The sequence below is a fragment of the Bos indicus x Bos taurus genome, chromosome 4 (assembly GCF_003369695.1).
Source record: "Bos indicus x Bos taurus breed Angus x Brahman F1 hybrid chromosome 4, Bos_hybrid_MaternalHap_v2.0, whole genome shotgun sequence".
Lineage (NCBI taxonomy): Eukaryota > Metazoa > Chordata > Mammalia > Artiodactyla > Bovidae > Bos > Bos indicus x Bos taurus.
Genome location: NC_040079.1, coordinates 52055802 through 52083210, shown reverse-complemented (window position 1 = coordinate 52083210; position 27409 = coordinate 52055802). Strand labels below are relative to the sequence as shown.

General features: G+C 42.2%; 1 protein-coding gene across 3 annotated transcripts in view; it reads right to left on the bottom strand.

Moving 5' to 3' along the window:
• CREB5 (cAMP responsive element binding protein 5) overlaps nt 1-27409 on the bottom strand; it is a 438988-nt gene that overhangs the window by 317073 nt on the left and 94506 nt on the right. For all 3 annotated transcript variants that reach the window (XM_027539413.1, XM_027539411.1, XM_027539412.1), the window contains exon 4: nt 23993-24114. In XM_027539413.1, coding sequence (XP_027395214.1) covers nt 23993-24114 — 122 coding nt within the window. The remainder of the gene's footprint in view (nt 1-23992; nt 24115-27409) is intronic.

Below are 27409 nucleotides of genomic sequence, written 5' to 3'. Positions count from 1 at the left end.
TTAAGCTCCCCTTCTGCGGTTTTCACTTTATTTCACTACTTTTGAGTGGGAGGAAATTACTCTGGAATGCCTTCTGTTTTGCTCCCCTTCTGAGAAGGCCATAGAGCAAGGGAATCAGGATGGGAGAAGGGAGATAGATGGTTTGTGCCTTTATTTTTGCCACTTTGGATTGGGTGGCGGAGGGACTGAAGATGTTGATTAAAATGCACCACCCTCTTGGTCTTGGATAATTGCAATTTAATTATACTTGGGGCAGTGGTTTTATCATATTAAATTTGGGGGAAAGGCACAAGATGAGTCATGGAAAATTTTCTGATAAAATTGTGGAAACTTGGGACATCTGTGATTTTTTTTCCCCTTGCCTCACTCCTTTCCTACTTTCCTGATCCGCCCTCTTCTGCCTGCCAAAAGGGCTCCCTGCAGGGACCCATACTGAGAAGGCTCCCTTCCCTCCCTCAACATCTACTCCCTAGGCCTCAGGTTTTGCTGAGTCTCACAGTCAATCATCCTCTTCCCTGTATTTTGGGAACATTGGAACCCATCTCCTCCCAAGAGGCCAGCAGGTCACACAGTTAATTTATGGAAACCTGTTGCATGCTCAGACCATAGCTCCCCAGTTGCTCCCACAGGAGAACCAAAAATCGGTTGCCTTTCCTCATAAATCACAGTCCCCTGTCTCCAAGTTTGTTGCGTCAGAAGGACTGAGGTGTGACCCTGGTTATGGGCAGTTATTGAAAGTCACTTGATGCTCTACCCTCTCACTGCCTCTCTGAGGTCCACTCTTGAAGTGACAGGCCCAAGATAGCCCAGAAAGTTGTAGAGGTTCCCCTCAAAGATATTCTGAGACAGACAATAGTCAGAGGATGGCCAAGGAAGGGGAAGAAATATCATATTCTTCCTTGAAAATATCATGTTCTTCCCTTCTAGAGAAACACACTAATTCTGCGATGACGAGCCTTTTTTTTTAACCTAGAACATTTGTTAAGGTAATAATAATTATAATCACACTCATTCATTTTTATAGCACACTGAAGCATACACATTTCTTTCACATAATTTAGAATCAAAATGCTGTTTACACTTAATGTCACAGCATTCTCAAAAACCATCCTGCTGGCTATTTTTCTTCATCGTGAAAATATTTCCTTTGACAATTACAGAACAATTGGCGCTAACTCAATTAGAGCCTGAGCTTCCCAGGTGGTGCTAGTGGTAAAGACCCCACCTGCTGATGCAGGAGACGTAAGAGATGTGGGTTCGATCCCTGAGTTGGGAAGATCCCTCGAAGGCAGGCATGGCAGTCCACTCCAGTACTCTTGCCGGGAGAATCCCATGGACAGAGGAGCCTGGTGGGCTACAGTCTATAGACTCACAAAGAGCAGACACGACTGAAGCAACTTAGCACACACAGAGTTAGAGCTCACATCAAGAAGATCTGCTCACCTGAAGACTGACACTAAGGGCCCACATTTCAAGAAATCTCTGGACACATTCAAAATGTCCCAGAGTGACCATACATTAAAAGAGAGTATGGGTGGAACAAATGTCAACATAGCCCTGACATGAGCTAGACAAAATATACTTTCTACTTATTAAGTATATTCTACGTGTCAAGCTATTTGCTAGACCCTTTACATGTAATTATACCTAAACCTCACCATAACTTTATGAGGTAAATAGAAATAGAGGCTCAGAAAAGACAGGTGACTTGGTAAGGCTACAAAACCAATAAGTCAGGATATCTCAAGCTCTTTCCATGGCAGTCATGCAAAGATGGTTTCAAAGGATTCGAGCTCCATGGGACATTAAGGGCTATTCCACAGAAATAAAAGGGTTCTGTGGTCAAATTAGAAGCTAGAAAAATGGTGGGCTGAACAAGGCTTCTTTCACTCAGGACCTCTTCAAGCCCTTAAAATGCCAATGTACATTGTGAACCCCTAAGAGAAGGATGAAGTTAAACAAATAGTGAACCTCTCGACAAAGGACTGCATAGAGCAGAAGTTCCTTACAAGAGTGGTTTTCAAAGTACAGTCTCCAGACCAGTGGTATCACCCTCTAGGACTTGCCATGCTCAGACTTAGAGAATTGGTCTGGAGTGGGGCCCCAGATTTTGTCCTTTCAGCAAGTTCCCAGGTGATGATACTGGTGATGCTGGTGATTCTGATACAGCCTATTTCTTAGGAGTAGTTTTCCAGGGAAGGCATTTTGGTAAACCATAAAATAGAAGTACTATGTGGCACTGACCTTGGTATTTGGTTCTAGCAGCAAAAAGAAAGAAAGGATGGCAGGCTCTTCCTGCTTTTAAGATTTTTTTTTTTTTTAATGTGAACCATTTTTAAAGTCTTTATTGAATTTGTTACAATACTGCCTCTGTTTCATGTTTTGGTTTTTTGGCCATGAAACATGTGGAATCTTAGCTCCCCAACCAGGGATCGAACCTGTACCCTTTGCATTGGAAGGTGAAATCTTAACCACCGAACTGCAAAGGAAGTCCCAAGGACAGGCTTTTACTGGGGCAGAAGGCTGGTCTTTCAGCTCGTAATTAGGAAGGGATAATAGTAATTGTGGTTGTGATGATTCCAAACTAGTTCTTTGAAACTGGAAAAGCCCATTTCAGCAAGAATCACTGCAACTAGCCAGGGTGCATGCCATGTCTCAGCTCTAATTCCCTGATGGAATTGCCCTCCTTTGATACAAGGTGAAAGAGTAAACATTCTGCCACCATCATGGATTTAATATTTCCCAGTTTTCTCATTCTTGGTAAGGGGTGTAGAGTCTGGGTCTTTCTTTAAAAAGAGAAGTCGTTCAGTCATGTCCAACTCTTTGCAACACCATGGACTGTAGCCTACCAGGCTCCTCCATCCATGGGAATTTCCAGGCAAGAGTACTGGAAGTGCTCTGGAAGTGCACTGGAAGTGGGTAGCCATTTCCTTCTCCAGGGGATCTTCCCAACCCAGGGATTGAACCCAGGTCTCCTGCATTGCAGGCAGACGCTTTACCGTCTGAGCCACCAAGGTTAGAGTCTGGGTCTTAAAGTGTGGATAAATTAAATACCACATGTAGAGAGTAGAGGGCCTCACTGGGTCCATAATATTCATGACAAAAGAGAAAACAAGAATGAATGAACTGAATGGTTCATGCCTGTGCTCCAAGTTGGTGTGGACCTTGAACATATCCATAGTCTCCCCTGGGCCACTTCCCCAGAAGGACCAGGACTGGCAGCCAAGCAGCGCCTCTCTAGTGTGTAGCTGGCTTTGAAATTTCCAGCATGCCCAGGCTACATGGCCACGCAGACTGTGTTTTCCAATCAGGCCAAACTTGCCTAAACTATGGACTCATAGTTTGGCAAGATCAACCTTGATGATAGATCTGCCCCAAAGAAGGTTTTTGTTTTTGTTTTTTTTTACCAGCAATGTTCTACAGTAACCAAAATTCTGGTGGTCCTCAACATCCAGACACTGGAAGAAACATATCATTCCAGGAAGCTACTTAAATGTCAAAGAAGACTATGTAAGATGGTATCTGTGAGATCAGCAATTCTGTGGATAAATAACTGAGGAACAGATGACTGTGTTCTAGAGATGATAAAGTTTCACTCCAATCTGTTCCATGGGAACTTCTATTACATTGCTTGGAAGAAAGCATCCTTGAACAATTCTTCTGACCTGGAAGTCAGCCTAGCCCACATCTGCTAAACCTTCCTAAAAATAAATAGTGGGTATACTCAGTACCTGGGTAGTGAAAGGAAATTTGCGGGAAGCTCTGAGACTCTGGATTTATATAAGAATCACCTATAACAACAAGAGACTATCTCCTGCTGGGTATGGATCATAGACACCAAACCCACCTCTGAGCTGTGACTAAAGCCTTTGGAAGGTTTTAGTCTCTTGGCCCACCGCAGTGATGAAAGGCACTTCTGAGTCACAACTACCACTTAAAATCCAGTAAAAATTTTGGGAACAGTGTATGTGCTTAATTTCCATCACAGATTTGGCACTAAAGTCTCAGCAGCCTCTGATCCTTGGGTATACATATACTGAAGGGGAAGAAAATAAGAGTTATTGAGCACCACTGCATTCACATTGCAGTGCTTTACACAGCAAGTTCATCCATCTTCAAGAACACCTTATGCGATAAATAATCAGCTTCACCATCTTACAGTTGAGAAGACCAAGGCTCACCATGTCAGGTTACTTAACCTACCTAACCTACCACTCTACCTCACACAGACATACACACAATAATGCATTAAGAAATATTTAGCTTTGGCCTATTTTACTACTACAGCACAAAACACTTTATTGTAAATGCTGACATCTTAAATGATACCTTATATATACCAATGACTGACAGGTATAACACACTTTTGAATGAACAGATGAATTTCTCATTCACAGCCCTCTTGCTTTCAATTCAAGATTCTCTACACAGTATTGCTATTAACCCATAACTATGTTCTTGGAAAACACAGATTTAAGGGACTAGATCTGATAGACAGAGTGCCTGATGAACTATGGACAGAGGTTCGTGACATTGCACAGGAGACAGGGATCAAGACCATCCCCATGGAAAAGAAATGCAAAAAAGCAAAATGGCTGTCTGGGGAGGCCTTACAAATAGCTGTGAAAAGAAGAGAAGTGAAAAGCAAAAAATAAAAGGAAAGATATAAGCATCTGAATGCAGAGTTCCAAAGAAGAGCAAGGAGAGATAAGAAAGCCTCCTTCAGTGATCAATGCAAGGAAATAGAGGAAAACAACAGAATGGGAAAGACTAGAGATCTCTTCAAGAAAATTAGAGATACCAAGAGAACATTTCATGCAAAGATGGGCTCGATAAAGGACAGAAATGTAATGGACCTAACAGAAACAGAAGATATTAAGAAGAGATGGCAAGAATACACAGAAGAACTGTACAAAATAGATCTTCATGACCCAGATAATCACAATGGTGTGATCATTCACCTAGAGCCAGACATCCTGAAATGTGAAGTCAAGTGGGTCTTAGAAAGCATCACTACGAACAAAGCTAGTGGAGCTGGTGGAATCCAGTTGAGCTATTTCAAATCCTGAAAGATGATGCTGTGAAAGTGCTGCACTCAATATGCCAGCAAATTTGGAAAACTCAGCAGTGGCCACAGGACTGGAAAAGGTCAGTTTTCATTCCAATCCCAAAGAAAGGCAATGCCAAAGAATGCTCAAACTACCGCACAATTGCACTCATCTCACACGATAGTAAAGTAATGCTCAAAATTCGCCAAGCCAGGCTTTAGCAATACGTGAACCGTGAACTTCCAGATGTTCAAGCTGGTTTTAGAAAAGACAGAGGAACCAGAGATCAAATTGCCAACATCCGCTGGATCACCGAAAAAGCAAGAGAGTTCCAGAAAAACATCTATTTCTGCTGTATTGACTATGACAAAGCCTTTGACTGTGTGGATCACAAGAAACTGTGGAAAATTCTGAAAGAGATGGGAATACCAGACCACCTGACCTGCCTCTTGAGAAACCTATATGCAGGTCAGGAAGCAACAGTTAGAACTGAACATGTAACAACAGACTGGTTCCAAACAGGAAAAGGAGTACGTCAAGGCTGTATATTGTCACCCTGATTATTTACCTTATATGCAGAGTACATCATGAGAAACGCTGGTCTGCAGGGAGCACAAGGTGGAATCAAGATTACCGGGGGGAATATCAATAACCTCAGATATGCAGATGACACCACCCTTATGGCAGAAAGTGAAGAGGAACTCAAAAGCCTCTTGATGAAAGTCAAAGAGGACAGTGAAAAAGTTGGCTTAAAACTCAACATTCAGAAAACTAAGATCATGGCATCTGGTCCCATCACTTCATGGGAAATAGACGGAGAAACAGTGGAAGCAGTGTCAGACTTTATTTTTGGGGGCTCCAAAATCACTGCAGATGGTGATTGCAGCCATGAAATTAAAAGACACTTACTCCTTGAAAGGAAGGTTATGACCAACCTAGATAGCATATTGAAAAGCAGAGACATTACTTTGCCAACAAAGGTTCATCTAGTCAAGGCTATGGTTTTTCCAGTGGTCATGTATGGATGTGAGAGTTAGACTATGAAGAAGGCTGACCGCTGAAGAATTGTGTGGTGTTGGAGAAGACTCTTGGGAGTCCCTTGGACTGCAAGGAGATCCAACCAGTCCATTCTGAAGGAGATCAGCCGTGGGTGTTCTTTGGAAGGACTGATGCTGAAGCTGAAACTCCAATACTTTGGCCACCTCATGCGAAGAGTTGATTCATTGGAAAAGACCCTGATGCTGGGAGGGATTGGGGGCAGGAGGAGAAGGGGACGACAGAGGATGAGATGGCCGGATGGCATCACTGACTTGATGGACATGAGTTTGGGTAAACTCCGGGAGGTGGTGATGGACAGGGAGGCCTAGCGTGCTGCGATTCATGGGGTCGCAAAGAGTCGGACACAACTGAGCAACTGAACTGAACTGAACTGATGTTCTTGGATATTTTTCATCCTCAGTCATCCCAGCTCTTTCATGAATTAGCAAATTTCTTAAAAGGAAAATGGATACTGAAACTCTTTAAGATGTCTCTCAAAATGCTGTAGAAGGCACTTCAGCTCTCCTTGCCACAGATAAACCAGGTAATTTTGCTGCATGAAGACATTCATTCATGTACGCATTCATGTTCATTTATTCACTCATTCTAATAATTCTTCATGAAACTTCTTCCACAAGTGAGGCAATGGTGCTGGGAGTGATGGAAGGGGTAGGCAGTACCTTGCAACAACATGGCTTATGGTCCAGGGCAGATGGGAAAATGCAGTAAATATGAGAACATGAGATAGGCAGGGAGAAGTGCCGTAAGAAGTGATTGAAAAGCAATGTGGGAATTCAGAGGAGGCCAAGGTCACATCAGGTGAGGAGGAATTAGAGAAGGCTTCATGGGGGTGGCATCTGACATAGACTTTCACAGATGGGTTAGATTTGGTCAAAGATGAGCGGAGGGGAAAACCTTCCAGGTGAAGATAACTGTGTACGTAAGCACAATGAGGTGGGGAAGCCACAGATAGATTTAGGGAGTAAGTGACAGTTGCTCAGTCGTGTCCAACTCTTTGCGACCCTGTGGACTGTAGCATGCCAGGCTCCTCTGTCCATGGAATTCTCCAGGCAAGAATACTGGAGTGGGTTGCCATTCCCTCCTCCAGGGGATCTTCCTGACCCAGGGATCGAATCTGGGTCTCCTGCATTGCAGGCAGATTCTTTACTGTCTGAGCTACTAGGAATTTAGGGAAGGGAGGTCTTATTCCACTTTTCTGGAGCAGAAAACACATGAGAGAAAATAACACAAAAAAGAAAACTGATAAATTAAGTAAGGATCAGGTCATGAAGAATCCGCAGCTAAACTGAGCTGCCACAGTCACTGTTACTTCCATTGTACCCCTGATTCCACAGGAGCTTAGGACCCATCAAGAAAGCCAAACCTACCCCCCAGACCCTTAGACTAGCGGCTCCCCTACCAGAACATTGCCTTGGCACCTGGCCCACCTAGTACAACACCTGGGACATATTAAGCCTTCAATAAAAGTTTGCTGGATTGAATCGGGAGGACAGAAGAGAAATATTTCCAGTGGAGGAAGTTGAAGTTGGAGAGAGGTTCATGGCAAAGTTTTCTTTTAAAATCCAATGGTTAAATATAAATATAACACTGACCACAGCCTACGTATCAGAAATTACTCTATCCTGCTGCCCCAATTCCTATCACAGCCAGAAATAATGGTGTAGCAACCCCCATTGCCCAATCCAAAGCAATGTCCTAAGAGAACACAGCAGCATTCTCTTTAGAGTGCTCTCTCCTCGGGGGCAGTCATTCCCCCGGGTATTACTCTATTAGAATCTAACGTAAATTCCAAATACAGCCCCACTCAGCAAATGTTCATTTTATTCCAGGAAAACAGAGGTCATCAGGACCAGGCAAGGAAGGAAATGTCCCACAGCAGGAGCATGTTACAACACTAGAGATGAGAAGATTGTCCGGGTCTGGGTTGGACCGGGAATTATGTATTTTGGTAAGCAGGGCAGTGGGGGGGGGGGGGGGACTGTGTGACCTCAGTGACATTGATAAATGTATTGTGGAGAGAAGCAGCCTTTTTTTTTTTCCCTGAGATTTCAGGGTCAGCTGTGTTACTGCAGCCACTGCTACAGAACATGGAAGAATTTGGGGCTGAGACTGGAGGCCTAGAGGAGAATTTTTAAAGACCAGGGTAGAGTGGGTGGGTGCACTCAAGATTTTTTCATGTATTTGTGCAGATCAAGCAGAGCATGATGCTTTGCAAAGCTTCTACTGAGCATTTTTTAAAGTAAATTAGCACGTATGTTAAAACACACAGGTACCATAAGGGGATGAAGATAGAGGCAATAGAGGTGATCTGAAATAATGGGAAGCACAGGAATTTTCCAGCTGACTCTGTGTGTGTGTGTGTGTGTGTGTGTGTGTTAGTCTCTCAGTCGTGTCCGAATCTTTGCAACCCTGTGGACTGTAGCCCGCTAGGTTCCTCTGTCTATGGGATTCTCTAGGCAAGAATCCTGGAGTGGGTTGCCACTTCCTTCTCCATCCAGCAGACAGACCTATGTACAGATACTGGATCTGCAACTTTGAGCTTGGTCACTTTCAGTAAACTAAATAAGCTTTAGCTTCTTATTATGTTAAATGAAGGTAAAAACACTCATAGTGTTGTTGTAATGATCAGGGAATAATGCAAACAAAACTTCTGTCACTGTGTTGACAAATAGTAGGGACCCATAAATGAATGGTAGTGAATTTTATGATTACTAGTTCATAATCTCAATTCCAATTCATTTGGTGTCAGGTTTCCCCACTATGTCTAAATTTGTATAAAATGGGCTTTTCATGTATCTTTATCTCTAAACTCAGTTTTCAGAGAAATCACGAAAATTGAGTTGCAAAGAAACTCAGGAGTCATAGACCCCAACGTGGATGTACTCCTACAGGATACATTAACATCCTTTCCTAAAACATCTTCCTTGCATGCAAGCTCTCTCTGTGCACCAAAATCAGCCCTAATTTATATGATCAAAAACACAAGATTCTGGGGAGGGAGGGTCATAGAAACACTCTGAAGAATGCCAAATTAGATTCACCAATACATGGCTTCTCTGTGGAAGATAAAAGACATCCATTAATTTGGTAAAGGCTATCACTGTTTTAAAAATCTATTAAATACAGTGATTGGCACAATAGAAGGGGTTATAAATAAACAAATCATGCAATTATTACTGTTTGAATTTTGGCAAGATAATAAAAAGAGCAGGGGTATAATCAGGAAATAATAGAAAAGATCTGCAAGGCACCCCTGCAATTAGTGATAAACAGAACTTGGCTCCAAGTTGGAGCCCCAATATGTCTCTCATTAAAGAGCCCTGGGACCTGTTCCTGGGGCAGACCTCTGCTAGCTTGGGGAGAAGTGAGGTAACCAAAATGTCAGTGCACACTCCCCCGTATTCAGATAATCTTTTACTACAGTATTATAACCACCTGGGCTGAAATGACTACCTTATGCTGAGTGAAGACCAATCCACAGTCTTCCGAAACTCTAATTGAGATGTTTCCTGTTCTCAGCTTTTTGACTCTTTCCTTTGTAATACCATAAACACACACACACACACACAAACACACACACACACAGAGGCATTGTGCAATGGGCCCCTTCGCTCATGTTTCCTTCCCCCTTTCACCTTCTTTTATTAATGGTACCTCTTAAAGAGATAAATGCTCCCACACAAGTGATACCACTTAAACAGATAAATAGTCCACACTGGAGAGACACAGAGAGCATGAGAGAAAATCCTGTCTTATTAGACTAGAAACAGACACACTATATTAATGCAAAAAAATCAGCATATGGTTCTAATAGGCTTTCTTAAAATGATTTATCAGCTGTGATTAAGCCCTCAACCAGCATGTCTATCTTCATAAATAAAGCAGAAGTGTACCTTGCTCTCAAATGTATCTGCAGTATCTTATTACCTAGCCCTGCACAGTGCACTCCACTTACAACACGGCTCTGGGGAGCCAAGAATTTGTGTGCAATCACAAAGTGTGTGCTCTAAAGAGACTGCCAAGATTTAGGACTCTTATCTCTGAGATAGTCTTACTAAAAATCCATTACAATGAAGGTTTATCCCCTCTCTCAGTGCCATGGAGCTCAGCATGGCTGAAATATGAACAGGTAATTAAAAGGATATGCCTGATTTTACAGTGAGCCCAGTGACACAGAATCACCAAACAGCTGTTGGGAAAGGCATTTGGCACGGGGCACAGGTTACCTCTATTGGGGTGTGTGAGGGGGAATGTAGAAAACGAAGACCACTTGAAGAATCAGAATTGGTCTCTTAATTCTTTTCTATGGAATGCAAAGACAAATGAAAATATTAGTTATCTTGGTCTAGACCTCATTCTCTGGCTGGCTAATATGGCAGATGGTCTCAGGGTCACCCATGAAAAGGGCTTGACAAACATCCCCCACCCCCAACAGGGGATGAGGAAGTCAGGGCTAGGACTTCCAAATGAAGGAGCAGGAGCTAGGTGAAAGAGTTGTGAGCAGAGTAAGCCATCAACAATGTTTGAGAACTATAGAGAATCAACCATTCCATATGCACAGGGCATGGTTCTCCTGGAGTGGAATTTACTCTTTAATTAAAAGCCAGTAAGTCCAGAGGACGAATAAATCCCACAGAGTCCAAGTAAAGTATTTGACTGGCAAACTTCCTTTCAAGTCATTCCTAACATATACCCAAAGCCTCCGTCATATTCTCTCCCTTCTAACACCCACCTGTAGGCTCAGATCAGAGACATATAGGATGTCCCCTGTTCTGTAAGCATTTCTCGGGCTTTTCTCTATACTTTCAGTTTGACCGAGATAGAAATGTGTGATCTCTGTGTTCTCTGACAGCCACAAACCACTGTTGATTCAGGCATGCTTGTTGTAGCATCATCAGATTCTGCCGAAAGGCAGTAGACATTAGGAGGGGCAACACCTAAAATCTCACAAGAGCAAATAGTGCTTGGACTCTTCAACCAATGTTATTAACAGATTTTTCTCTGTAAAATGCACCCGGGTAGCTATAGTCTGTGAATGTTAGACTCAATTAGGAGAACGGCACTAATGAGGTCAAAGCAGCTCCTCTCTCCTGTGATCACAGACTGCACCCCTGGCCCTGGCCAGCTGTCTGGCAATATGTGCTTCTGGTCACAAGGGGGTCCATGGGAGGGTGTGTGTGTGTGTGTGTGTGAGTGTTTGTATCTGTGCACATCCATCACCGTTAATGGGAAATCACCCCTAAGTTCACACCCAGTTGAGGGACAGATCAGGCATGCTGCCTTCAAAATCAGAGGGCAGCAGGCAGCTGTACTTGGGACATCAAAAGTCTCTTTTATCTGGTGTTGAACTGGACACAGGTAGCAATCCACAGTAGTAGTCAGAAAAGCAAGGACTTATTCACAAAGCCTAATGGCCCACTTTGCCTAAGACATGTACTTGTGAATGTGTGCATTACTATGATACAGATAAAAATGTCTAGCAGAAATCTGGATCAAGGAGCTGTCCCCCTCCTCCCGCTGTGCAGGGGAGAAACGCTCTTTGACGCTGCGACATCACTAGTGCTGAGCTGACTCTGTGAAAGCACACTTGGATTTCTGGCCCAGAACCCCTTTCAGGACACTTCTTTAGGGCAACAGCAGAAAAAAAAGTACAAGGTGAGACGCAATTGTAGTATGTGAATCTAACACCATCTACTTAAGAATTAGCTTTATTTTCTATGCTCTAGATATCAATATATTTGAACTACGTATGTCCAAGGTAGCTAAAAAGTCCCGTTTACTGGTGAGAAAATAAAGTCACACATGACTTGTAGAAAGTGATGGGACGGAGTCTGGATTTCTTGCTCTCATCCTAAATTTAGAGAACACTCCGCCTTACTTCTCCACAATCCACACCGGGGCTTTTGCAGTGAGTGCAGGAGGAGCCGGGAAGCCATTTTCAGGGGGACCAGCCGCACAGAGATAGCAGGGTGCAAGTCACATTTTGGCACAGCACACCACAAGAGAGGCTGCCAGGATTTTGGACTGTGTTGCTCCCTTTCGGTCACTTGGGGACCAATCAAATGGGGCTGGAAGGGTGGGGTTCATAGGCCCTCTGCATCAGAGACCACAGCAGATTCCAGGCTTGCCCTGAAAAGTACAGGAATGCCTGAACCAACTGTGCCAACGAATCCAGCAATTGCTCACATTCATAAATCCTCTGGGAAAGTTCCTAAGCTCTGTGCATAACAAGAAATTCCAAGAGAAGCCAGGAAGGGGATGACTTCTTTGAGAGCGGCTATGATTCAAAATGCCGGGCACTGCATCATCTGTAGTCAATCACCTGGACAGGCACACAAAAAACATGACTGCTTTTCTTCTTTGGGGACTGGACTGTCTGCAGAGCCCAAATAAGTCCCCACCCAAACATAAAGCCACAGAGAACAGAGGCACCTGGCACCAGCTCTGGCAGGAGCGGTCAGCACTGTGATCAGCTTTCAAAGTTTTCATGTAACAGATGGTGTGCTCTGCCCGTGACTCAGATCTCAGGGATGCTTGGGCTGCAGCCACATGGAACCCAAATGCAGGGTTCACCCCACTTCACGAAGAAGACTGGGGAAGCATCCACCAAGCCAGATGATGAAGGGAGAGCTTGCAGGTGGGAAGATCCATCCTTCTAGCACCAAAGCTGTCCAATAAAACAGCTCACATTCACCTTCAGGTCAAAAGGCAAAACATCATCTATGTACACAAGAGTCTGATTCTGCCAGTGCTAGTGAGTTTTATTAGAAAACGTGTCCTTAGAGGACACACTGAATGTAAAGACCTTTCAGCATTTCATTTCACTCTAGAGACAAATGAGAAACTGGCCCCATCAGATAGAAGAGCCCCAAGTTCACCTGGGCTAGAAATAGACTTTCATATCCCAGAAAGCAGAGAACAAAGGGAAGCCCAGCAGTGTTCTGGGGAAGACTGCAGTCGATATTCCTGGGATGTGAGGATCATCCTAGTCCTAGAGTGAAGCACCAGCAGGTGACACTGTGCCTGGCTACCCAGGGAATGTCCTGACCCCACTCCAATCCAAATAGCTTATGAGCCCCTCTGGGTCAGCAGGACAGCCAGCTCCTCGAAGTGTAGGAAGGTGTTACCAGGGGAGAAAATCCACCATTTCATAAACCCCTAGGCTTTTGGGTTTCGGTGGTAGTGGTTTAAACAAGGAAAATGTCCCTCCAGGATTCTGGCGCTAAAATCAGTCAATACCCCAGGTTTGAGTTGACAGTCAATGTGCTGGAAATATGGACAGGAAGAATGTATGGAATCTCAGTTCCTGGCCTCAGCCTTATCAGTATGGAAATAACTTAACAGCACACAAATGCTAAAGCGGAGTTCCCAGAGTAAATCACTCCCATACCTGCTCCTAACCACACTTAACGTTCACCTGGATTTATGAGATGATGGAAGCAGAGACTCTCACAACTATTATATTCCTTTCCTTTTCTCTTTCACAGGGTCAATTTTTTTCTCATGTCTTTGTGAGGGGCCCAGGTAAGTGATTCTTAGCTGCAGACTCTCAGCGCCAACTAACATGTGGTCCAATTTTCTAAATGTGAGTGTTGTTTTTTTGCCTAGAACAGAAGCTTCATCTTTTAGTCATTTTGTTTTAATCCAGCCCAGAAACCAGATCTGTTTCCCTGCTTGCTTTCAGAAGCATGAATGCAGGGCCTCATGGAGGACAAGACTCACTCCCTCAGCAGATGCAAAGCCGCCTGCCCCAGGTACACACCCACCAACCCATCTGGTGGGTTTTGAGTTCGGAATCACTCATAGCTACAAATAGATTCTTTCAGAGGACAGTGTCCATTCGCCATTGTGATTCCACTTGAGTTAGTACTTTGAAATCCCAGCTTGGCTCTACTACCTTCTAGACAGGTATATAGTGACTATAATCAGCTGAGATCCCAACCAAACCCCAAATGGGAAAACTACCCCATGAGAAAGTCTCCAGCTGGGAAAAGCTGCCCTTGTCTCGACTCTTAAAGAGAAGAGATTCGTAATTATTTTAGTGAGTAGCCTCCCAGACAAATAATTCAATCGGGCTAATTTTCAGCTACAGTCAGGCATCCTGATGGGAAAGCAGGCCAAACAAGCCATCTGCACAATCCGAGTCTGGGTTGCCTGGGGAGCATCAGGGCTCCATTGTGTTTGGGGCCATTTTCAGCTTCTTTTCTTAGTCATTTTTTAAGTGCCTCTTCCCATCCCACCCCATCCCTGCTTTTGTGTGCGTTCGTGTGGTATATGTGCTCGATCACTCAGTTATGTCCAACTCTTTGAGGCCCCACGGACTGTAGCCCACCAACCTCCTCTGCCCATGGGATTTTTCAGGCAAGAATATTGGAGCAGGTTGCCATTTCCTACTCCAGGGGATCTTCCTGACCCAGGGACCAAACGCACATCTCTTGCTTCTCCTGCACTGGCAGGGAGATTCTTTACCACTACTGCCGCCTGGGAAGCCCCATCTCTGCTTAGGAACTTCTAGATGCAGTCCATGCATAGAGTCTCCTAGAATCAAAGCTGTGTTTAACAGGTCCCAACACACTCCCTTTTATACTGATGACATCCTACACCAACCCCTCTACCTGTTAACAAAGACAATACCTGGAGGAACTTTCAACTTAACCACAAGTAAGAGGCAAACACTTTCAACAGCAATTTTTTTTTTTTAACAGATAAACATTTCAGTTTGTTTCCATTTGTTAAAAAATATATCTAATTTTGTGATAATACTTAAATCTAGGTATCTCTTTAAAGTTGGGTTAAAAGTCAAAACATCTTAGAATGCTCAGGAGTAACTCAGTAGGAAGTAATGACGGGCTAGACTTGAAGTGATAGAAATGGAAAATAAAGAGAAGACATGAGGACACTGGCCTAAGGAAGTTGATGGGACCCAGTGAGGGGGGCAATGGATGGAGAGGAGATAAAGCTGCCCCCTAAGATGGATGAGGGCTTCCCAAGTGGCACTAGTGGTAAAGAATCCGCCTGCCAATGCAGGGGTCATAAGAGACACAGGTTTGATCCCTGGTCAGAACGATTCCCTGGAGGAGGGCATGGCAACCTGCTCCAGTAGTCTTCCCTGGAGAATCGCTTGAACAGAGGAGCCTGGCAGGCTGTAGTCCATAGGGTCGCGCAGAGTCAGACACAACTGAAGGGACTTAGCATGCACGCACAAGGTGGATGAACTGTGCCTCTGACAGACCCAGACAAAGGGTGGGGCTCATCGTGGCCATGAGTTTGTACAGGAAAGCTTTGGGCACAGTACTGGGCATAATGAGTTATAAACACCAGGGGCATATTCAAATGAGAATGCTAGTAACAGCTGGAGAGTAGAGATGCTGAGGACTAGACACACAGATAAAGGAACTGTTGGGTAGAGTTGATGGTTGGGTTATGAGAACCTATGAGTTTTCTGAAGAGAAGGTGTAAACAAAACCACCTGGAAGTGGATACAGCAAAACACAAGGAAATAGAGAGAGGACAGAGAAGGTAGGAGAAGAGCCAGAACACATCATCCCTGCCACTGGCCCCCTCTAATGAGCACCTATCAACTCGTCTTGTCTCTAAGTAGTTTATTTTTCTGTATTTAACATGGGGAACATAGCACTGCCATAACCACCTATAATTATTCCCTGTTAACAAAAGGGACCAAAATCAAAGTTATCATTAACAACATGTTCAAAATGTCAGATGTGTCAGATGTGCTTCAAAGGTATAGAAATACTTTGATTATTACCATACCTAGTCACAACTGAACAGGAAATCCTGGTGTGAGAAAATACTGCTGTATTCCTCAACATTTCCAACACAAATAGGGGTTCCCAAAATCAATGCCAAGTTTCCTCTAGCAATCTTCATGCTGTATCTTTTAAGCCAATCTTCCAAATCTCTTCTACTTCTCACCTTCAAATGACAACATCAGCACCTCTTAGGAGAATACTCATTTCTGCATGGAATGAATACAAATCTTTCTAATCAAACTTAAGCCTCTGAAAACCTCGTTTGGTTCTCAGAAAGATTCGGGCAGATACTTCAATCTTGCCAGAACAAACATCATGTGAAAGCAAATATAAATAAGACCTATGACAAAAAAGAAAATCAACTCAAGGACAATAAAATCTGCCATTCACAAGCTAAGAGACATTTATTTGCCATTATAAATACCACCATTCCCTAATAATTTGGCTCCTAACACTGGCTAAAGGCAGAACCATGAATGGACAGATGATTTAGCATTAGAAAGTAAACCTTCAGTCTCAAGAGATGTTTGTCTATAATGTGAAGGTTATGTTGTGAAGACTCATCCTTAAGGTCCAAGTTAGACAAATATACAAACTGTCTAAGGGAGGAGATGAGCAAACTCCCAGTACCCATCTGGGTCAGTTCTCCTCCAAGCCATGGGCCTTCCTCATCACTCATGTAAAAGGGACTTGATTTTATGTGCTCACTCTTTGCAAGGCAAAGATGATGGATTTTGCAACTCTGAGGATACCTGACTTTCCACCAAAAAAAAAAAAAAAATAACCCTCACATCACAAGACAGATGAAAAAAAAAAAAAAACTCTATGAGTTGTTTTCCATTTCCACTCCATTGTAAATTGAGGCTGAGCCTGAGATCACCTCATGATTCGTGGACATATGTGGAAGTAGATACCAACTCTTAATAATCTCTACTGAGATTGTGGTCATTAATCCTAAATCCCAGGGAACCAAAACTCATGAACTAGCTTCCAGTTCATCCACTGGTTTAGTCATTCCCCTGAGTGGGAGGCAAAGACCAAGCCAACTTCTCTTCTAGCATCAAATTCCATCTAAGCTAAGGGCAAAATTTAAATCTATAAGGAGAAAGCAGAAAGTGCTTACATGACTAGTGTGCTGAAATGGAGGAGGAGGACAAGAGAATCCTTAAGATATAAGGGTTAGATTTTCCAGTTATTGGGGTGGGGGAAGAAATAGGCCGTCACCTCTCATAATGTTCCCAATGGGTGTTTCCTTTCAGTCATGCTGATTTTTTTTTTTTAAAGGCACGAAAAGATGAAAAACAATTTCATCTATTAGAATTTAGAGAACATGGTGGCATTTTCAAACCTAGGATAAAACCAAGTTTAGATTTCAGAATTTTCTTTTTCTCCAGACTTGTAAGGCATGGGCTGGGGAGAAAAGGCAGGGAGAGGGGCTGTATTGCACAAATATAGAAGCAACATATTAACATAACTGGAAATATACAGCTGTTGCAAGTTTTCTCAACTTGCTATCTCTTATTTTTCACCTGGTGCCACCCACACGTTGCCACTCACACCTCCCCCAGAGAGCAACCATGCCCACTAGTAGCTGATACAGCAAGACTGTAATGAAGGCGAAGCACCTCCCTCTCTGTGCTCTCTCCCCAAGTAACTGGTGGTGTCGGGTAACATGATTTCCAGGTACAGAATATAATCAGATTGAGCAGCTGACTTTTCTGAGCTGAGGCTGACCTGGCCATGCCCTGTTCCATGACTCCTGTTGAGCTGGGATCCAAGATCTTAAGATTGTAGCTTGTCCCCTGTTCCCATGTGTTAAACAGTCAACACCCTCTGGGAATAGATTGCACTTTTCATCATTTGGGTAGGAATTCTAGAGGATGGAAATGTCCTAATTTGCTATTGCTGCATCAGCATAATGAGTCAGATTTAGGTCCTAGGGGAGAATAACAACACTTAGCACTTATATACTGTGCTTTTCATCTTCAGGGTCCTTCACTATGTTAGGCTGTAATGTTATATTTCTCTCAGCAAGATAAAGGAGTTCATTTCTAGTACTTTCAACTCCTCTTACACACACACACACACACACACAACTGTTATCACATGAGGAAGCTATCTCCTCCTAGAGAGGCACTGTTGGAGCTCTTTTGTAGAAAAAGAAATCAAATGTGAAAGGTCAATTCATACTTTAAAAAAATCTTTTATTTTTGTTTTTTCCACTAATGTGGAACATGATATCAACATGCAGATTGTCAGTTACTGGTATCTATTCAGTATTACTGCCTGGGTTCCCATACTTAACTCTCCATGTCTCATAGTCTTCTATGTCATCTTTGACCACTGAGGAGAATTGAAGACTGTCTTGGAGGATTCTGGAGGACTCTGCCAAGTTCCATACTCAGACCTCTTCTCTGCCTCATCTCCATTCACCCCTGCCCAGGTCATTCCATTGAGTCTCATGCATTTAAACACCATCTCCCAGGTGGCTCAATGGTAAAGAATCTGCCTGCCAGTGCAGGAGACATGGGTTTGATCCCTGAGTTGGGAAGATTCCCTGGGTCAGGAAGATTCCCTGGAGAAGGAAAAGGCAACCCATTCCAGTATTCTTGTCTGGGAAATCCCATGGATAGAGGAGCCTGGAAAGCTACAGTCCATTGGGTTGCAAAGTAGCTGAACACGAATTAGTGACTAAACAACAATAACAACATGCCAATGACCCACCAATTTATATCTTTAGACAGGTCCTGTATGACATATCTATATATTCATCTGCCCAGTAGATATTTCCACTTAACAAGTTTGCAAACAATCTCCTCAATTTGCCCTGCAAACTTGTTTCTCCCACAGGCAACTCCATCCTTTCAGTTGCTGCTGTCAAAAACCTAGTTTTATCCTGAATTCCATCTATTACTTCCCAGACCTAATCCATCACCAATTCCTGTTGGCTCTATCTTCAAATTAATCCAGAATCTAACCACCTCTTCCATCTGCACCTTGGACCAATCTGCCATCATCTTTAACCTAGATTCTTTGAACACCCTCCTAACTGGTCTCACTTTGCTATTTCCTTCCAACAATTTACTTTCAACTTGGCAGCCAAGTAAACTTTCTTACACAGTAAGTCCCCTATATACAAACCTTCAAGTTGTGAAATTTCAAAGATTCGAACATGTATTTGCATGTCCAATCATGTCGGTTAGTTCCCATGTCTGGGGTAATACTGTCACATGTGTGCATCCTCTACAGGTGGTTGTGCTTTTCTGTACTTTACCGTAGAGTACTGTATAGATTTCAGTACTGCAGTATCTTTATTTCAAGCCCAGGATGTCCACAAACATGTATAAAAGAAGTGGTGATATAGCTGGCACTGCCAAGAAGTACCAGCTGTTGTATTGTACTACTGAACTTCTCAAGGTACTGTACTGTAAGATTTAAAATATTTTCTTTATTTGGGGGGTTTGTTGTTTATGTATTATTGTGTAAAACCTATTACAGTACAGTACTATATAAGTGATTGTGTTAGTTGGGTATCTAGGCTAACTTTATTGGACTTAGAAACAAATTGGACTTAACGCTCTCTGGGAATGGAACTTGTTTGTATATAGGAGATCTGCCGTATGTAAGTCAGATGCTATGATACCTCTCCTTACAGTTGTCCTATAGTTCTAGGCAATGGCAACCCACTCCAATACTCTTGTCTGGAAAATCCCATGGATGGAGGAGCCTGGAAGGCTGCAGTCCATGGGGTCGCAAAGAGTCGGACATGACTGAGCGACTTCACTTTCACTTTTCACTTTCATGCACTGGAGAAGGAAATGGCAACCCACTCCAGTGTTCTTGCCTGGAGAATCCCAGGGACAGGGGAGCCTGGTGGGCTGCTGTCTATGGGGTCACACAGAGTCGGACACGACTGAAGTGACTTAGTAGTATGGTTCTCCATCTCACTCAGACTGAAGCCTACTCAGCTTTCTTGGATATGATCCTGCATGCCCACTCTGCCCATCACTGCACACCCTGCTCTTTGCTGTTGCTCCAGCGAAGAGCACCTCCAGCCTCAGGGCATTGCACTTATTGCTCTCTCTACTCTCCTCCCCAGTCCACACCTGGTTCTGACTTCTTCCTCCTTCGGGTCACAGCTGCATGTCCACTCACCAGTGATGCCCCCTAGATCACTCCCTAAACCTCCCTGTGCCCCTTCCCTGAAATGTTTTTCTCTACAGCACTTATCACCTTCGGACATGTTACATATGCTAATGTTTTTACTTGTTTACTGTTTGTCTTGCCCATGAGAAGTGAGCAACCTGAAGTCAGGGATTTTTTGTTTTCTGTTTTAAAATCAGCTTTAGTCCATAGCATATTCACCAGTGCCTTGGACAGTGCCTAGCACGTGAAGGGCTCTCAAAAATATTTATTGCATGAATAAATGATGAACAAAAGTTTCTCATCTGTTTCAGGACATGCACTAGCCTGACTAGGCAAGTTGAGATCTGTGATACTGCTAGTGAGGCATGCTCTTTCAAGAGAAAAAGTATATCTCTAATTAAAGAGTTTTGAAGCTATGGGTTTATGCTAAGGTGGAAGGTTGAGGCAATTATGGAATGCATCATCTGCTATATAATACATGCTGTGGATACAGACACTGGGGCTTTTCCATTGGTCATTACCTGCCTCTAGCCTGTCCTCACTCTATACATATATTGAGATGCTTTTGGAAATGTATCAGGATTAAAGATAGTCTGTCGAACAGACTTTTTCCTGACAGACGGGCTAAACAACGATCAGCTCCCTATTTGCTCTTTGATAGAATTTTCTAGACCAAACTTCAGCTAGAATTTTAAAGGTGGAGGAAAGGACAAGCTCAGTCTTTCTAACATTTTTGTATAAAGTATTTAGCAAGTTCAAGCAAAAATCTTTTTAAACCAAATTTTCCATATAAACAAATCCATCTCCCACTTTACAAAATAAAACTCGCTGAGGGAACTAATGGGTTTCCCAAGTGGCGCTAGTGGTAAAGAACCCACCTGCCAATGCAGGAGACATAAGAGACATGGGTTTGATCCCTGGGTTGGGAGAATCCCCTGGAAGAGGGCTGGCAACCCACTCCATTCTTGCCTGGGGAATCCCATGGACAGAGGAGCCTGGAAGCCTATGGTCCATAGGATCACAAAGACTCAGACACGACTGAAGTGATTTAGCATGAGGGAACTAATGCAAATCTTCTATTAACAGTCTCAGAGGAAAATAAATTCAAAGAGAGTTGAAATGTAGAATTAAAAAGCAATTGTTATCTGAATGTGCAGCAAATGGGACGAAGGAGGAGACAGAACTTAATGATGACAAGGTATGCCCTGAAAAAAGAACTTGTATTCCAGGACTTCCCTGGGGGTTTGTTGTTTAAGACTCCCTGCTTCCAATACTGGGAGCACAGGTTTACTCCCTCATCAGGGATCTAAGATCCCATACGCCTGCCAACCAAAAGATATTTTTTAAAAAAGAACTTGTATTCCTACTATTCAAGTGGGGAACAAATAAATGAAGCAGGAGCTGGTGGTGACAGTGTGCCAAGAATGCTGGAAGCTGGAGAAATGTGGATGAAGGGATGAGTAGAAATATGTTGGCAGATGAGAGAGCATCTCCTACTCCTCATTTCCCCATCATGTGGCTTCCAAGGAAATCACCAACACACCAACATACACAAGAAGTCACCAACACAGCTCATCTGGCCGTTGGATGAGTCACCCTGCCTTAGGCCTCAAGAAAGTGCCTACTTGTGTAGTCATGGCCACTGAGGCTGGATTTGGCCCACTGGTTTGAACAAGGCAGTGGAAGAACAAACTTCGACAGTCTGAATGCTTTCCAACTTCCAGTGCGTGCAAGTGAAGTTGGGGTGTGAGACACTGGTCATCTGAGGGGCCCACCCCAAAACCATGGGGGAAGCTGGCTGCAGGATCCCCCACCCACATACCCTTCTCAAAGTCATCACATGACTAATGTTGCTAAGAGCAACATTGGAAAGAGAAGAAAAACATAGTTCTTCAATGGCAGTAGTCCTCCTCAACTTTGTTTGCCTGAATATTTTAACACTTTTTTGTAGTCAACTCACAGAGAATCAAAAGCAACTCACACACACACAAAAAAACGTAGATCATGAAAATGTCATTCTACATTAAAAACTGGGACCAGAGGAAATATAAACTGGAACTGAAAGTCTAGTCTGTGGGGAAGTAAAATGCTCATTACCGTGTTCTAAAAAGTTCTCAAAGTTAAAACAGTCAGTTTGGCCTCGTGTTAATCAAGCAGTCAAAGCAAAAAGAGAAACAGAACTGGTTTAAGAATTCTCATGTCCACAAGGAGAAAATATTTCGGTTCCTCAGGGGAAGCAAACCATTTCCTGGAATTCAGATCTGTAAGAATTTCCTCCCCTGGGGCTTCATATAGGAGATGGTGAGTACTATGCAAAGAAGATCTAAAACCACAAGCCCATCATGGGCTTCTAAAGCTGCTGTTCTTGGTAAATATCTTCAAGAAAATCAAGGGCATACACTTTGACTAAAACCCTCCTGTCAGAATGAAGACAATATGGACCAAGTATACACCTTACTTATAGTTCGGAAGAAGCCAATCTTAACTATCTCAAGGAATGAATGAACTTAATCTCTCAGTTGTCTACATATGTCATGTCCATCAGGAGAGCTAAATTTATTACTCAACCAGAGTAAATTTACTAGACTTTTTTGTTCCTCTCTTCCTTGCTATTTTTATGGTTTTTAAAAATCTATTTCTATTGCAATGAAATATAGAATGCATGCCTTCTATTTTTATTTAGTTAAAAATTTTAAGTACTCAGAACAGCATCTGGCAAATAAGTGCTAAATAAGTGTTTGTTTTAAAAAAAGAAAAAAAAGGCCCTTCACCACTGGGTTGGGGCTGGGGAAGTAGGAGATGGTCAAGTATGAATAACTAATTATAAATAAAATGAGTTGCTTGAGATTTTATATCCCTCTTGTAACCTATTTTCAGGATTTTTCCTAAAGCAATACAGACTGAATACAGACCCTTGGCTATTGTGATGTGAGAATGTGACATGAAAAATCTGGTGGAGAGGGATTATTATAATTTCACATAGAGGGAGATTCAAAGGTTTTGAAACACTTAGAGAAATATCAGAGCCTTTTAAAATTTCTTCTCTGGATGGAACAGCTGGAAATTCAGAATCCATTACAATGTAGCTGGTACCTCCTTTCAACCAGCTTTCACAGTTTAAGTCTCTGGTCACAGGATATGTCTAATTTGTTGTTTAGGACATTGTGGGCATTCAATAATGGTCTATAAAAACAAACTAAAAAATACTAAAAAGCTTCATTATCTTACTTACTTGTGCCTCCATTTCTTTTCCTTAATCTGATACAGTGATTTTTAAATGCCAACACAACAATAAAAAAAAGAGTATATTCTGGAGGGATTCATAAAGTAGATTTTCTACATTTGTAAGAACAAATAATGCACACTTATAGTGAACCTATTATTTTCAACAACAACAAATACACGATACTATGACCAAGAAGGAACTGTGAAATGCAGTAAACAGACACCAGGAAGATGACAGAAATCAGACAGTTATAGCCTGGGTCAAGATCAGATGAAATCCTCTCTCCTACTGCTATGATCCTTCACTTGTCATCTTACCCTCTGGTCCCTGTCTTCTGCACTTACCACCCATACAAATCTTGCTATTATTCAGCAAAGTAAAACAACTAGTTTTGAATGGAAAATTCCATGAGTTTATCTGACTCAAGTCAAGAATAATTATGATCCATGCTGATGTATGGCAGAGACCAGCACAACACTATAAAGCAATTATCCTCCAATTTAAAAAAAAAATCAGGATAATTTTTGGCTTGAATTCCATATTTCATATAATCTGCTTTTCCCATGATTTTTCTACCACAACCAGAGATTCATCCATTAAAAAAAAAAAAACATAAAGCACTTGTAAATGGATAAAATGCTGTTTTAGAGCCACATCAGCACAACAATGCCACCTAGTTTCAACACAGACGTGTCTAGCAGGTACTAGAGAAAACACTTGTCCAGGCATCCAAGTGAACCTACCCGCTTGCTGCTCTCTTCCTCCTGAGCCTTCCTGAACTCATGCTCTAGGGAGCAGTCCAACTCACTGAAGAGCCCCACCTCCTCGCAGTTCTTCAGGAATCTCGTTGGGGTTGGAGTTTGATCTGAAAACAAAGACCAAGTGATTAGACAGGGAATCTTTTCCTCAAAAGCCAATGGCATGCATGACCTAAATTCACTAATCCCCTCCACTAGCCTTAATGACGATGCCGAGTGGCAATCCATAACTTTCCAGCCCTTTACATAAAATTAGAATATGGAATAAAATAAAACCATAAAGCCCAGAGAAAGAATATGATGTGTAGGGGTTCCCTCTGGAAAACTTCAGGTGAGGAGATGCCACTGTTGACTTTCTGGGGTTCATATCATTTGAATACATGTTGCAATGTGTAGAACTTTTTAATTGGAAAAAACAATTTTGCTAAAATAACGCCCCCAAAAATCTAGAGTCAATGTTAAGCCTGACTTTAGGGAGCTGGGAGGATAAAATATTTAATAAATGTTTATATTAAACAAAAAGAGGGAAGCACTCATTTGATTCCTTTTTCTTAATGGAGAATAAAGATTTAGCAATTCTCTCTGTCATTTTGAGAGTCACAGAAGGATGATGAATGGTTCCAAGACAAACACATTCAGCTTCCATCTCTCAAAAATTATTAATTTTATTTTCCTCTGCTATAGCCAAAAGAATGTTCAGAGAAGACATTTAAAAAGGAATAGAATTTCTTTCATATTCTTGATGGTCTGGAGAGTTTACTACTTCAAAAACTGGAGGATCTGAAGCCACTGTTTGTGTCTTAATATTATGTACACATTCTCTAGACTCTAGGTCTCACAAGATCCTACAAGTAAGCAGGGTAGAATCACACTTATGTAATTATTAAAGATAGTTATATTCCTAGTAAAAAGTATACTTGCATGAACAAGAATAAAATTGTGTTAACTGCACTTCTCTCAGTAACAGAAAATTAAAAAAAACAGAGAGGACCACTTCCCAGTGGGAAGCCTGGCCATGTCAATTGTTTTGCAAGTGAAGAAAACTGAAGCTCTGAGTGAGTAAGGGTCTTATTCAAGATCTTCCGGGTAGATGTAGCAACCCTGGTATTATAACCAAGGGCTTGGTGCCATTTCCATTATGTACATGCATTATTCCCATCTGAGTCTATGGCAGACACTGCTAGATGGATTACACTTGTCCAGCAATCGACATTCAGCCTCAAATCTCTTTCTGGACAGTCCTCTAAGTCATCAATACCAGTCAACTGCAGAAGGTCCCCAAGTTGCAATGAAATTGCAGTTGCAGCATCCTCTTTATATGTTCCTATATGACCAGAAACTAGAATCCTATTTCATTTTCTAAATCATAAAGAAAGTAGTTAATTTTAGTAAATTATCCACTGAAAGTCAAAGAATAATCTTAATATCTATGAAGCTGAAAAAGACTTGATATTTCCATTTAATGAGCCTTTCCAAGGCAATGTCTCCTGATACACTATGGGCATGGGGCTTTCCTACCTGTTAAAGACCCAAATGGTTGACTTGGATTCAAATGCAACAAAATATCTACCTGCATTCTTCCCCATTCTTAGTCTACTCTCCAAGATACTGAGCTCCCTTTGTAGTACATGGAGAGCCAGTAGGAGAGCCAGATGATTATAAATTGGACAATACAGATAAAAGATATGCAAAGGATTGGGTTTTGCTAAAAATGGTTTTATTAAAATGTACATTCATGTATTAAGCTATACATATATTCCTACTTGGGCTTCCCTAGTGGCGCTAGCATCAAAGAATCTTCCTGCCAATGCAGGAGACATAAGAGATATGGGTTTGATCCCTAGGTTGGGAAGATCCCCTGGAGGACAGCATGGCAATCCACTCCAAAATTGTTATCTGGAGAATCCCAGGGACAGAGGAGCCTGGCAGGCTACAGTCCGTAGGGTCACAAAGAGCAACTTAGCAACAACTGAAGCAACTTAGCACGCATGGACACATATACCTACATATCCATACATATCTATAACAGTTATATATACCACACAGTGTTATGTGTTTATAAGAAAATTAGTATTTATGCAGCATTTTGCAGTTCACAAACATTTTCACCCACATTGTCTAGACTCAGATCTCACAAGATCCTATGAGGTAAGCAGGGTACATATTATTTTAAAACAGGAGAAATAACTACTTTGCACAAGGTCACATGATTTATAACCATCTTATCACTATTAAGTCCTCTCTTACCTATGACCATAATCCTTTCTCAATCTAAACCCCATGCTTTGCCCAGACTCTCCTTATAGGTCCAAAGGTCTTGGGTACAAGAGTAAAAGACAACATTGACAACTCAGAAATCTAGATTTGATAATCGTGTGATTTAGGGAAAATTACCTACATTCTCTGGACATGCTCATCATCTTTCAAACAAGGTTTGAATCATAAAATCACCACCATAACTGGGTTCCCTTCAAAAGTCACTGTAGTAGGTCAAAGATACATATGACCATATAAAGAACAGTAGGACAGGAACACCAGTAACAACTGGTTAGATACTAGAAATTGGGCCAGAGTAAGGGCTAGCAGAGTTTTATAAACAGAGGGTGTAAGTGGACAAGAACCGAGAGCGGAAATAAAAGTGTGTGTGTGTTCATGTGTATAGCTGTACATTTATTGGGTGGTTATTCCATTCCAAACTGTAAATAATCTGCCTGCCATGCAGGAGACCCAGGTTCAATCCCTGGGTCGGGAAGATCCCATGGAGAAGGGAATTGCAATACACTCCAGTATTCTTGCCTAGAGAATTCCATGGACAGAGGAGCCTGGCGGGTTTTAGTCCATGGGGTCGCAAAGAGTAGGAAAAGACTGAGTAACTAATCCTTTCACACTGTTCCGTGCCAAACATACTGCTAAGTATTTTGTTGCATCATTTCATTAATTTTCACACCAACCACATTAGGTAAAAATTACTTCCTCCATTTTACTTACAAGGAAACTGAAACTCACCTTGGGCACCACTTAGAAATAGAGTCATATAATTGTATTGGTAATGAACAATCCTTACAATCCTTGGTTCTTCTGAAATATCTTGGAATCATTTATATCCTTCACACAATAGAACTACACTACTACACTCCAAGCCTACAGACTCTTCACCATACAGTAAGAACATTTTTGCGACTAAAAAACCTGAGAAAGTATCACATAACAGAACTGAAATATTAGACCACTTGTCATCAATAGGAATTTAGTTTGCCAGGTTTTATTTTTCCTTTTATTTCTCTATGCTTCTATGTTGGAGATTTACAAGTTGAGGGCCATGATTCTGGGTAAAAAGAATAGTAATCCTAGAAGCTCTATAAGACTCCTGAACTCTGGGACAAGTTCATGAGATGGTCCATA